We start from the raw sequence: 14,562 nt of genomic DNA, 5'->3' as shown, positions 1-14,562 counted from the left end.
TCATTAAAATGACTAATAACCCTTTACAGGCAAAAGTACAGATCTGTGTACAATTTTTCAAAGTTGGTGAGATTGACACTTTAAAGGAGCAATTTACGGCAGACGTTATCGTAAAAGCAAAATGGCGGGAACCTACACTAGACGGTCAAAACAAGTCGGTAAGTATGTTTAAAGATTAAATTTGTATTTTCATTTACCTTTAGTATTTAAAATTTTGATAAAAAGAAAACAATATCGCTGAAAGCAGCTCATATCTGTTGAAGCAACCTTTTGTGATATAAATACAGAACAGGAACAATAAGTCACACTACAAAGTAAATGAAAAATGTAAATAATTATCATGCTAGAAACAACAATGCACGCGGAATTATAGGCACGAATAAAGCTATCTTGAAGACAAAAGTGAAAGATTCTAATAAGGGCAGATTTTGATATTCATGATGATTAAATGTTAATAGTATTTGAATATTAACTCTGCTTTGACGTGACAAGTCTTTAATACTAAAGAGGGGAACTAAAGATACCAAAGGGACAGTCAAACTCATAAATCGAAAATAAACTGACAACGTCATGGGTAAAAATGAAAAATACAAACAGACAAACAATAGTACACATGACACATAGATGTATATGCGTGTTTTGCGGAGAAGCAGCAGCTACATACCAATTTTAAAGTCTTTGGTTTGAACCGACAGGGTTTCGTAAAATAAAAATACGTCCGCCTGCAATTGAAGCGCACATCCAAATTCAAGACCACTGAGGCGGTTTTGGAACATTTGAGTTGGCTAATGGGCTGCAGAATTTTAAGCCGATCTGCTCTGATCTTTGCATTTAATTATCAAGTACATACACAAAAGGCAATTGTTTACACAATATTAAATATAAAATTATTACAATACATGTCACTCTTTTTACTGCTCTAATGCTGATATCGATAAATAATATCTGAAAATTCAAAACCTAAACCACATTTTGAAGAGGGTATATAACTGAATATATGACATAACGTGTAAGCAAATTCGGACACGATATCAAAGCTTTAAATGAGGGAGAGCATCTTTTAATTACCCAATCAAATCCTTGACTTTGTAAAACTGTATCCGTATTTCGTCTCGAAACGGGATAAAATTGAATGAATATAATAAAATGCTTTAAAAAAATAAATTTAAATGAAGTTATTCGGTTCTTTTAGGCAGAAAATGTAGATTTTTCCAAAATCTGGAATCCGAAACTGTATATAGAAAATTCATACGGCGACCCTAAAGAGCAGATGCGGTATCGTATATTGTATAATGATAAAGGGGATGCATATATATCAGAGAAAAGGGTCATCAAGGGAACATTCATGGAAAATCTGGAATTGGACGACTTTCCTTTTGACGTGCAGGTATGTAGTTTTATTTTTATTCGAAACATGAGCATTCGACCATTAATTACAGTTGACATCAAGGGGAAGGGAAGTGAATAGCAACGACGATCGCCTCCTTGATTTTCTCACACAATTTATCAGCTAGCAGTCAATTTATGTTCTGTAGATAAATATAGGAAGATGTGGTATGAGAGCTATATTGAGACATTCTCCACCAAAGTCACAATTTATAAAAGTAAACCATTATAAGTCTTCAACGCGGGGCCTTGGCTCACATCGAACACCAAACTATAAAAGGTCACAACAAATATTAATGTTAGACCAACGGTATAATCTAGATTTAAAAAAACGAGAAACGAGAAACACTTATGAACCACATCAAAAAACGAACATCAGATTCCTGACTAATGACAGGTGTAACAATTGCAGACATGTTTATAATAAGAGATAGTTTAAAATCGCTAGAATTGTTTGCTGGCTTCATTAAATTGGGTCTGAATATAATATCTGTCTTCTGTTTTGTTCAAATTCATTAAAGATACAAGGATCTTTCAATAACATTAGCGGTACTAATTTTCCTACACCAGATGCGCATTTCGACAATACATATCTCTTCAGTGATGCTCGTTGTCAAAATATTTGAAATCCAAAGCTTAAATAAAAAAAAAATTCTAATGTTTAATGCTGAATATTCTGTTGCTTTCTGTTAATAGCCAAATATTGAGATTTACAAAATGCTACAGTAGATAAGAATTTAAAAAGATGAGATTGTTTAGGCAAGATAACATACGACGGTATGGGGACGTAAATTACTTTCAGTTAATAACGGTATCAGAATAAAATGTCATATTTTTGTGTTTTGGCAATTTAACATTTGGCCGGATATATCTTTATGATCTAAAAACATTAAAACATCAATATGGTATTTTATATATATGTATCGTAGACGTTGATCTGAATGGAATAGAAAAAAAAGTGGCGTAAACTTAAAAATATATAACCATGCGCTGGTAATTTCAACCACACAATATAACAGACAGTAGTTTTTTCTAATTTGACAATGACAGTATATCTTTTGACTGCATTATAAGGAAGAGTCTGGGTTCCTGCTAGAATAGGATAAATATTTATACACGCTTGTATTCGTACAGAGTTGAAACATTAAACGTTGTATTCATCCTAACGAACGCGAACAAAACAGACCAATTTCTTGAAATGCAACATATATCTTCAAACATGCCTTCCTTCAAGGCCTAAAGGAACTAAAATAATAAATCTAGTATTTTCAGCTATGTGGTTTTTTTTTGTCTTGATGAAACTGATCTATTCTCTTAAAGTTTTCTTTATTATCTTCAAGGATCTGACTGTGACGGTAGTGTCCGAGTTACCATCGTACGAAGTGGAATTAATAGAAGATGAAACTGACCACCACGTGGTAAATAGACAATCATTTGTTGATGAACAAGAGTGGTTTTTATACATGCACACTGAGTGTTCTCGGAAAGATATAGTGATAGATCAGGCGGACAATAGTATAAGACGATCTGCTCTATCAGTTAAGTGTAGAGCCGCTCGAAGACCGGGTTATTTTGTGTGGAATATATTTATGGTAACGGTAAGTTTACTTGTCTTATTCTAAATAATTTAATTTTGGATGTAACGTGAATTCTGATTTGCAGACAACGTTTTGTCTGTAAGCTTATAGACGTAATTTTCATACGTTTTTTCCTGATTTACTTCGGTTCAAAATGGAGTTTAGAATTAAGTTATAAGGAAGGACTGTTATATTAAAAAAAAACATAAATAATGGAGCACACACTGTAAAACAACTCACTACGCGGGTTTTTCAGAGTGTAACATATTTTATGCCTTATTTATGGGCATTATGTTTTCTGGTCTGTGCGTCCGTTTGTTCGTTCGTCCGTCTGTCCCACTTCTGGTTAAAGTTTTTTATCGAGGTCGATTTTTAGGAAGTTGAAGTCCAATCAACTTGCAACTTAGTAAGTATGTTCCCTATGATAATCTTTTTTTTTATTTAAAAGCCAAATTAGAGATTTTATCCCATTTTCATGGTCCACTGAACATGGGGCATCCGTGTACTTGGGACATTCTTGTTGATGTTATTTTTCATAGACAGAAAAGAAATATTACAGTCATTAAATTTAATTTAATAATTTCGTTTTAATCGGAAAAGGACATCAATCGGGATATCGTTAATAAAAAAAATGCATATTCGCTACCCGATTCGCATGTTTACAAACATCCATACAGGTAAGTATTTGGACAAAGGAGTTGAAAACGGTTTAACCATTACCTAATGTGAAAAGATATTTTCAGTCAGAAAGGAGAGGATTATTAACATGAAAAAATTCTTTCATTATTTCAATCATTGATATTCAAAACAAGTCTGTTTTCCATATTTTCGAATATAACAGTAAATTTCCTGCATTCATCTTGATGAGTAAATTGGTCAGTAAGTATTTTGTAAGTTTGTACCGCAAGCAACAATATCAACAATAACTATTTGAAAGAAATGTCACATACCGAAATGTCTATATTCAGTTTAGTAATTTCATTTGAGTTCGGTTTTATTGTTATTTTACTTTTGTCATACAAGCGTGATGTTATGCTAGCTATAAAACCAAGGTTAACCCACCATTTTCTACGAAAAATACCTGTGCCAAGTAAGATATATTACAGTTATTTTTCATTTTTCCGTTGCTTGATAGGGTCTAACGTTTTATTTTGTCAGTCCTATTGACTTTCCTTTGTATCTACTTTGAATTTTAGATCTGAATGCTCTTCAGCTTCGTACTTAATTATTTAATTATTTTTTTTTTTTTGGGGGGGGGGGGATTCGAGCATCACTGATGACGCGCGTCTGGCATGTATATAAAATTTGTTCCTGATATTTATGATGAGTTTATTGTATCTACTTTGGAGATATTGTTGTGTATCTTTCTTAATACTACTAATTTACTTTCAGTTCCTGATATGTACCTTATCCTTCGCAACATTCTCAGTGGAAAAAGAAAAGCCAGAAAATCGGCTGCAGCTTTCGTTTACTCTTATACTGACCGCAGTAGCATTCAAGTCAGTGGTAAACAACAGTTTACCTAGAATATCTTATTTGACATATATGGTAAGTGCATTCTAAATAGCGATAGGGCTATATACAAAAGTGGGGCAGAAGATATCAAAAGGACAGTCAAACTCATAGATTGCTAAAAATGAAAAAGACAAACAGATTAATAATAGTTAACATGACACAACATTGAAAACTGAAGACTAAACAACACGACCCCTACCAAAGTCTGGATGAACCTGTTTTTTTTTATAAGTTCCCTATTCTTCTTTATCGTTTGAAAAAGAAATGCACTCACACACAAATGAAAAAATGAAAATGGAAATGGGGAATGTGTCAAAGAGACAAAAAGGCAGACAACAGCCGAAAGCCTTGTTATGTTTGAACATGAACATTTCCATAATTTGCAAGCTATGGTCAAGTGATCTTATATATAATTATATCTGTCATTATGTTATCCAGTTTTTGTATATAAACTAACATACCACTTTGCAAATATAGATTAAACAGTATTAATACTTAATCTTGATTCATAATTCTCATTCACACATCAAAACAAATCACAAAACAAATAACAAAACAAATCACAAAACAAATAACAAAACAAATAACAAAACAAATCTTAATTATCAACAATAAAAGGCAGAACATATACCACATTTGACAGCAAATTCATAGTTTATTGATAATAGTTTTAACAATAAACAATGTATGATCAATATGGGAAAATGTAATTAATTGAATGTTTTTTCAATGCTATTAAATGATTGTCAGTTTTTATATTAATTTTCCAGTCAGCTTTTTTTATAAACGACTGATTGCTGATTGGCGTATTTTTGTTTAATTTGTAGGATAAATATTTGTTGGCAGCTATGATAATGTTGACAGTAGTGTGTTGTTGGCATGCTATTGTGACGACATTACCAGATGCCTCACGTGACATTGTTGAAATTTACGTTCTGTCAATCCTGGCTGTGATATACTTTATTTATAATATTGGATTTTTAATTATGATATATTTATTTGTAAGTATTTATGGAATTTAGTCAAAGCAGTATATGTATATTTAGATATAGGAAGATGTGGTGTGAGGGCCAATGAGACAATTCTCCATCTAAATAACAATTTAAAAAAGGGAAACCATTATAGGTCAATGTACGGCCTTCAATTATGTTAAAGGAATTTACACAACTCATTATATTAGGTAGTCTATGATACTTGATTTATGGTAGAGAGTGTATGATATTGACATACATACCACATTTTCTTATTTTTATGCATGAGAATGTAAAACCGTTCCAAATTCAAACTAACCGACACTGGAATCAAGCTCTGGTTTATAACCATGACAGAAAGCAAATATAGAGTGCTATCTTTAAATCATTTAAATCTACAATTTATGATTGCTTTTTCAAATACAAGAACGAAAATTTGCAAAGAAAACCTATCTCAATAAAAGAATAAGTAATTCGTTTTTCCAAATATTGCTGTTTAAATAATGTTTTTCTTGTATTTTAGCCATGGCGAAAGCGACGGACTATGGTACAAAAAGATAGGGATTACAGGGTTAGTATTGTTCAACAGTAAACCATACAAATTTAACATTCTAGAAAAAGCGACCTAACATCTTCAGTGTATTTTATGTATTCTTATGACAATTCATGACAATTCGACTGCGTGTGGATATCCATGAGAGGTGATGCATGCATAGCATAAGACATGCAATTCCATCGGACTTAAGTGTTATCTTGATTTGTATATTTTCAATCGATAAATGGGATCGGATAAGTACTGGTGGCGTAAATAGTAAATTCAATTCTGGTATCTATAATGAGTTTATTTACAACCACTTGGTCGATACCACTGTTGGTGGTAGAGATTGGAGCTTATCATGCTATCAAAGACCCTCCTTTTGAAATGTTTATTTTGATTGAACAATTTAAGACCCTTGCCAATATATTTAGCTTTTAACACCATTTTTAACCAACAATCTTTGCTTAGTTTTCACTAAGGATTTTTCTAATGCCAGGCATAGATTATCTTAGCCGTATTTGGAACAACTTTTTGGAATTTTGGATTCTCAATGCTCTTCAATTTTATACTTGCTTGGTTTTATAAATATTTTGATTTGAGCGTCACTGACGAGTCTTATGTAGACGAAACGCGCGTCTGGCGTACTAAATTTTAATCCTGGTACCTCATTCATCTAGACGATAAACCATATAATCTCTCAATAGAGCCTATTTAATAATCTTAGACACTTGCACTGTCAAAGTCGTACAGCAATAATATTCTCGTTGTGCTGTCAGGCATTTTTTCAATTGCAACGTTACAATTCTAATGGAACCCTTGTGATGTTCATAAACAGACGCTTCGGCTGAATAAGAAAAAGACAAACAGACGATTAAAAGTACACAAGACACAACATAGAAAACTAAATACTTAGCAAAATGAACCACACCGCGAATTTGGGTTTATCTCATGTGCTTCTGATGAGTTAGCAGATCCTGCTCCACATGTGGCTATTATTACAAACCCGGTAAATAGTCGTATTCGGTAGGTCACATTCATAAGTATTATAGCTGTCTATTGTTAATCTGAATATATGTATTGTATCGTATCAAGGAAGATCCCCCATCAGGACATAGCTTCCTCATGAATGCTTTGAGTAATGCAAGTACGTCAAGTGAATCAAACGTAAACATACATACCAAGGTATATAATGGTAACAAACACATCACGTGACATTGTTTCAATCATAGCAAGGTATGTGGCAGAAACAAGAACGAACACGTAAATTGCTTCAAATCGCACAATTGATTGCACATTTGAATGTTCATTTCACTGCAAGTAATGCAAGTTTAGCAGCATCCTCAACCACGACTATCAAGATATATATATATATATATAACATCTTCATGCCTTATATATCATGTACTGTAGTACGCTGCTAGATTAAAACTGACGTGGAAAGGTAACACATGCCCACCGAAAGCTCTTTTTTTGAGAGCCCAGGTGGTCGTGTGGTCTAGCGGGACGGCTGCAGTGCAGGCGATTTGGTGTCACGATATCACAGTAGCATGGGTTCGAATCCCGGCGAGGGAAGAACCAAAAATTTGCGAAAGCAAATTTACAGATCTAACATTGTTGGGTTGATGTTTAGACGAGTTGTATATATATATATATATATATATATAACACAAACATGCCCTTACACGTGACATTGCTTCAATCACAAAATGTTTTGCACAATTTTATTAGTGTACGGCAATACTAGGGTTAACTGCAATTTTATGGGCTTAAACTGGAGCTATTTATTAGTTACCTTTTTTAACAATGAAGACTGAACAATGAACTTTATATATTTTTCTGAACATTTAAGATTGATTAAAAAAAGTAATCCCCGAAAATTTATGAGGATTATATAAAATATCAGTTACGTGACCGAATAAATTATTCTTAGATTTTAGGTTCAACGAAACTTGCATGTTATAGGATCAGGACAACACTTTATAATTAAGACATTAACATATATATATTTAAATAACTTTTCACTTAATTTTGCAGATATTGAAGGGCTTTGTATAAACAAAATAAAATGAGTTGTTCCTTTGGTAAATTGGTAACAATTTCTAAGTATTTTTTATAAGTCAGTCGAACTCTTTTTGACTATTTCTTTTCAATGTCGTTGCATACACAGGAATGTAGTGGGATTTCATTTTCTATGAATGGTTTTATTCTTTAATACACTTTATCGTCTATGTTGTTCACATATATCATATAGAATTGTTTTTGTTTCTTCATTTTCTATATATTAAATTTTACTTCAACTGAATATGAAACCCAGTGATCTCTGATTGTATTAAATTTTCTGAAAACATAATTTACAACCCAAGTTGTGAAGGGAACGATTTTGGTGCATTAAATGTTTATAATGCAGCTACGTACGATTGGAAAGGACTTTTAATGTGTTTTCTATCGTCCTATAGAAATAGAATAATGAAATACTTTATAGGTCCAGTGTGTACTGGGTTAGACATATCTTAGGCAGCAAAATCAATCAGGTTAAGAGGGATGAACATCAGCACGAATTACTAAACAGTGGAAGAGCTACACACACTTTTAAAGATAAAAGCCACGTCGAAAGTAACCCGACATTCAGACATTCTTACTTACAAGTGACACCCGTTGTGTTACTAAGATTAAAACTCGCTATGGTGTAGATTATATGTAAATATCGTTTGTCAAAGTCTACTGTTTACTGTTTAATGTTTAAGGGCTAGTGTTTTTTTTTTTATATTTTTATTCTTTTGATATGAGCTGTCTGCATTTGTTTTCGGAGCATTAGGGTCACAATAGTGTTTTTTTTTATTTAAGTGTTCGAAATATTTTTTAGTTTGATGTTTAAGGGTTAGTGTGTTCTTTCATGTTTTTTTCTTTTGATATGAGCTGTCTGCAATTTGTTGATATATCAGCATCTTTTTTTTAAATTATTACTATTGGTTTCATAATACAATACGCTTTTAATTATTTGTCTTATCTTTGTTTTATAGTGATCAGGACAGTATTCTCTTATTCAAAATTGAGAATGGAAATGGGGAATGTGTAAAAGAGACAACAACCCGACCATATAAAAAACAAAAGCAGAATGTCACCAACAGGTCTTCAATGTAGCGAGAAATTCCCACACCCGGAGGCGTCCTTCAGCTGGCCCCTAAACAAATATATACTAGTTCAGTGATAATGAACGCCATACTAATTTCCAAATTGTACACAAGAAACTAAAATTTCAAAATTACAAGACTAACAAAGGCCAGAGGCTCCTGACTTGGGACAGTCGCAAAAATGCTGATACAATACAATACTATACAATACAAAGCAATACTAGAAGCATTGAAATACTTTTAATAAATAACCACTCAGAACATTATAAAAAAAATGTTTGATACTTTTATATATTTCAACACAACTTTACCCCTTTATCAAATGAGTCAGTCTTTCTTAATTTTCAAAATCTTCAGTCATTTTTTGCCCTACAATACAAAGCAAATATTTAACACAATCCACGCTTTAATGTTAAATAATTGATAACCATCCAAATCATAAGTTTGTCTATTTTTTCAGGAAGGGCTTCTATTTAACTCCAAATTTTGAATTGCAATGGCGATGTCATTTGTACACAATATGATTAACTCAGAGGATACAATGAACCAAGAAATAGAAGATGACCTACTTCAAATTAGTCGTCAAATCGAGAAATTGATGACAATGCTTTTCTGGATCTGATGATGACTTCAAACTAACTATCACCAACAACGAATGAATGATCGTCAAGCTTTGGAACAATTGTGGAGTCAAAATTTGAGGTTAATTTCTGATCCATATACCAGTCAAACCGTGATATATATACCGTTTCCAGTTCAAAGCAGATTTATATGTACCGATTCCAGTTCAAACAAGATCAACATACAAAATCCAGTTAAAACCAGATTTATGTACCGATTCCAGTTTAAACCAGATCAACATACCAAATCCAGTTAAACCATGATCTTTATATCGAAGTTAGTATCAGATATCGAAACCGGTTCCTGTTCAAAAAAAGACTAATATACCGATAGCAGTTAACACCAGTTCAGTATACCAATTCAAGATCCTTTTTTAGTTTGGTTAAAACCAGTTATATATATGGGGGCCAGCTGAGGGACGCCTCCGGGTGCGGGAATTTCTCGCTACATTGAAGACCTGTTGGTGACCTTCTGCTGTTGTGTTTTTTTTATTTTGGTCGGGTTGTTGTCTCTTTGACACATTCCCCATTTCCATTCTCAATTTTATATATACAGAATTTATTTAAAACCAGTACTCCTTAATATCAATATCTTATATATTTTCTTAATAATAATGTCCAACCAACTTCTTTTTAAACAAGTTTGTAATAATGTATAATATTGGCACGAGTTCAGCAAAATTGGATTAAGTGTTATTTTTTTTTAAATATAATCGAATCTTAAAATGGTAGAGGAGAATCTAAAAACAATTTTAATCGTATTAACTATTGTAAAAAAAACATTATTGTTGTCAATATATTGTTAATGTAATGGACCATTTCAGAGATATTGTTATGAATTTCTGATTTGGTCTTTTATGCGTCAAAAGATCTAATAAATTCAATCTTATTCTTTATTATGTTACCTCTAGCAGTTATCAAATTTTACTTTTCTATGTAAGTTGACGTTTATTTGGGGTTTTTTTTTGCACTTCAGTTGTTTCGTCCAACTTCGTACTTTATTTGGCTTTTTCGAACGTCACTGATGAGTCTTTTGTAGACGAAACGCGCGTCTGGCGTATATACAAAATTTAGTCCTGGCATCTATGATGAGTTTATCTCATAGTTGATGTGTTTTCCTCGGTTTTACTTTGTATCCCGGATTAGATTTTTTCTCATTTGATTTATGACTTTTGAACACAGGTATACTGTTGCCTTTATTTACCTTGTTTGTTAATGAATTCGTTTTTAAATTTAAAGAAGATGTGGTGTGACTGCCAATGAGACAACTCACTACAAGACACAATATTATTTCCAGTGAATCTTTCTCTGAATTTATATGCCACTGAATTGAAGATATTAAGTGCAACATGGTTGGAATAATTAAAACATTCTTTTATGAAAAATCTTCATGGTGAAAACTCATAGAGTTTTACATCCTGGATACCGCGATAGGGACAGGTTTCAAAGAGTCAAAGAACTCTATTTCGATTTGTGTAGCCTCATTATTTAGAAGATAGATGTAGGATAAACATCACTGAGACACGTACAACGACAAAATAGATAATACATTGCAATAGTTGAATAGTGTATATACCAAAATGTAAAATCACAAAAATACTTAACTCCGAGGAAAATTAAAAAAGAAAAGTACCCAATAAAAAAGCTTAGACACATCAAACGAATGGATAACAACCTTCATATTTCTGACTTGGTACAGACATGTTCTTATGTAGAAAATGATTCATTAACCATGGTTTTATATAGTTTTTGTACGCCAGTCGCAACAAATGTCCAGTCATAATTATCTAGAGTTTATATAAGTTAGACATTAATTCAACAGAAACAATCAAGGGTCTGTAATCAAAAACCACGTCCTCCACCACATAACGAAGAACAATAAGATATGAAACGTCATAAAGTTTCCAGGCCAATTGTAGTTATCGTGAATAAACTCATCATAGATACCAGGATTAAATTTAATATTTACGCCAGATGCACGTTTCGTCTACAAAAGACACATCAGTGACGCACGAATACAAAAACCTTAAAAAGGTCTAATAAATTTTCTTTCTCAATTTTACTAAGAAAGATAGATGCTGAAGAGCATTGTGGACCAAAATTCATAATACAGCTAAGGTAATCTATTCCTTGGGTAAAAAAGCCTTAGTATTTCAAAAACGCAAAATTTTTGAAAAAGTTAATTTATAAATATGACCATACCAATGATAATTTATGTCAGCACAGATGCGGTTGTAAATAAACTCATCATAGATACCAGGATTAATTTTTGTATTTAGTTATACTTCCAATAAAAAAAAAACCTTGCTGAAGTAAGAGAGTCGTATGTTGAATTTTTTAACACTTACTACGGGACAAAATAAATCTACCGAAGGAATTAATTCTAGCGTGGAAAATGTGCTAATTGATTGAGCGAAAACGAGGTCAATTCTTCATAATTAAATTATATTCCCATTGGTTCAATAACCCAGTCTATTGCTTTTTCAATGATCCCTATGTCCATGAATAATTTACTCATCTGTATATCTAGATAATATAATTTTCTACTATATGTGTTATTATTAAGTAATAAATATGTCGTTAACAAGTTAGATGTCTATGCAGAACCTATGAATTTCAATAAAAATGTTATTTCATTGTATTTACAGTGATGGGGGCTATACATAGGGGTGTACGCAATTTTTATCACGTTGTCGTTAATCTTTTTAATGGGATATTGAAAAAAAAAGAAAAATTCATAAAAATGGCCTTAGAATCATTTCCAATAAAACCAATTATCTGAATCCTTACCGAAGAGAGACGAATACAGCCGAAATAAACATGTGTTATATCACAACTTAGTTTTTAGTTTTCACAGACAGAAAATCCTGTTCGAGAAGCTGTTATCGTATCACAGGTATGTTTGGAGTTTTTGCCATTTTGTCCTGGTCTTTTAACAGTAGATGAGCATCTTATCATATATGAAGTCATCACAGATACTAGATTAAATGTTTTACTAATGATTGATAGTCAGTGTAATATATGGAGGTTTTATTGCAAATACCACATAATCTTAATATTACCAATGGTCTTTGAAGCTGATGCCACAGTCAGATCAACGATTTCATGTACTCTTTCCAATCATTCCATACACTAAATATAGTGGTACTATCTTAGTAGTACCAGAGAAACAGATCAAACCACAAAAACTAAATATTGACAAATGAACCATGAAAACTAAATCAAGGTCCTTTAAACCCTGCTAGACAAACATATGCACCTTACAATAATTCCATACACAAAAAAAAATCACCTATTAGGCTTTTACTTATAGTATGTGATAAACTGACAAAAGTACGAAAATATTAATCAATTAGCCATGAAAATTGAGCAAGGTCAAATTAACCCTGCCAGACAGACAGTAACCCTACAATCGTTCCATATACCAAATACAATTGACCTATAGCTTATGATATCTGATAAATAGACAAAACCACAAAACTAAACATTGTCCAGTAAACCATGAAAGAGAGGTCAAGGTCATGTGACACTTTATAATCATTTCATTACACCAAATAAATCAGAACTAATGCTGTGGAACATGATCTGTTCGCCGCCCTTGGGCTTCGACTCGAGCAATAGTTGGTATCTCACGGACAACAAAGTGCTTTCACCCTCACACCCAGTCAATATGTGTATAATACTATGTTGATATTCAGCTTAATTACAACTGTCATTAACAAAGAAAATTAAACATTGACCAATGCACCATAAAAATGAGGTCAAGGTCAGACGAACCATGAAAGGCAGGCAGGTACATTTAACAATTATTCCATACAACAAATATGGTTGACCATTGCTAATAGTTCAACAAAAACAGACCAGTTTTAAAAAAATTGGCGTCCAATTACCCTTTATAACTTATAAATTAGCATCTAGCTGTATAGTAGAGAGAATAAAGTCAGTTCTTAATAAACTGATTAATTCTGACCAAACAGGCTTTATTCCGGGGAGATTTATTGGGGAGAACTTTAGACTTATATACGATATTTTACATTTCACAGAGGAAAATGACATCCTGGTATATTACTTTTGATTGATTTTAAAAAAAGCATTCGACTCTATCTCCTGGTCATTTTCATTTGAGACACTTAAATATTTTAATTTTGGAGAATCCATCATGAACTGGATAAAAACATTTTATAATAATATTTCTTCAACAGTAACTCAAAATTGTTGTCTGTCAGATTTTTTTCGTGTGGAAAGAGGTGACAAGGAGATCCTTTGTCTCCTTACCTTTTCTTGCTATGTGCAGAAATACTTGGCATTTTAGTCAGAAATAATAATGATATTAAAGGTATTACGATAGATAATACAGAGTTTATATTGTCTCAATATGCTGATGATAAATCACTTTATTTTAGATGGATCTCCTTCTTCTTTAGATGCATCCCTCCGTATCTTGCAATTCTATGCTGAGATATCAGGACTGAAAAGAAGTAACTTAGATAAAACAAATGTTATATGGATAGGAAGTAAAAAACATAGTCAAGATAAAATATGCGTAAAGTGGGGATTGAAATGGGGTTCCAGTACCTTCACATTATTGGGTATCACTTTTTGTGTTGATTTGGATAGATTGTTAAATCTAAATTATGCTCCTCGAATTCAAGAAATAGAAAGTATTATACAAAAATGGTCAAAGCAGTCGCTTACTCCGTTTGGTAAAATAACTATTATAAAATCTTTAATTATATCAAAATTGAATCATCTGTTCTTATCCATACCAAGTCCAAATGAAAATGTACTACAACAACTCAATAGTAAAATTTATGCTTTCATTTG

General features: G+C 32.2%; 1 protein-coding gene across 2 annotated transcripts in view; it reads left to right on the top strand.

The window, feature by feature from the left end:
- Positions 1-10,054, top strand: part of LOC134701128 (cys-loop ligand-gated ion channel-like) — a 38,726-nt gene extending 28,672 nt beyond the window's left edge. The window contains exons 2-8 of one of the 2 annotated variants that reach the window (XM_063562272.1): positions 30-158; positions 1,193-1,387; positions 2,727-2,984; positions 4,356-4,511; positions 5,306-5,479; positions 5,973-6,020; positions 9,579-10,054. In XM_063562272.1, coding sequence (XP_063418342.1) covers positions 30-158; positions 1,193-1,387; positions 2,727-2,984; positions 4,356-4,511; positions 5,306-5,479; positions 5,973-6,020; positions 9,579-9,608 — 990 coding nt within the window. In that variant the 3' untranslated portion in view covers positions 9,609-10,054. Of the gene's footprint in view, positions 1-29; positions 159-1,192; positions 1,388-2,726; positions 2,985-4,355; positions 4,512-5,305; positions 5,480-5,972; positions 6,021-7,836; positions 7,891-9,578 lie in introns of those variants that run through there. The other variant, XM_063562273.1, reaches the window with a different exon arrangement.
- The last annotated feature ends 4,508 nt before the right edge of the window (positions 10,055-14,562 follow it).

This window comes from Mytilus trossulus, unplaced genomic scaffold (genome assembly GCF_036588685.1).
Source record: "Mytilus trossulus isolate FHL-02 unplaced genomic scaffold, PNRI_Mtr1.1.1.hap1 h1tg000220l__unscaffolded, whole genome shotgun sequence".
NCBI lineage: Eukaryota > Metazoa > Mollusca > Bivalvia > Mytilida > Mytilidae > Mytilus > Mytilus trossulus.
This window is presented reverse-complemented; position numbering and strand designations above follow the sequence as displayed.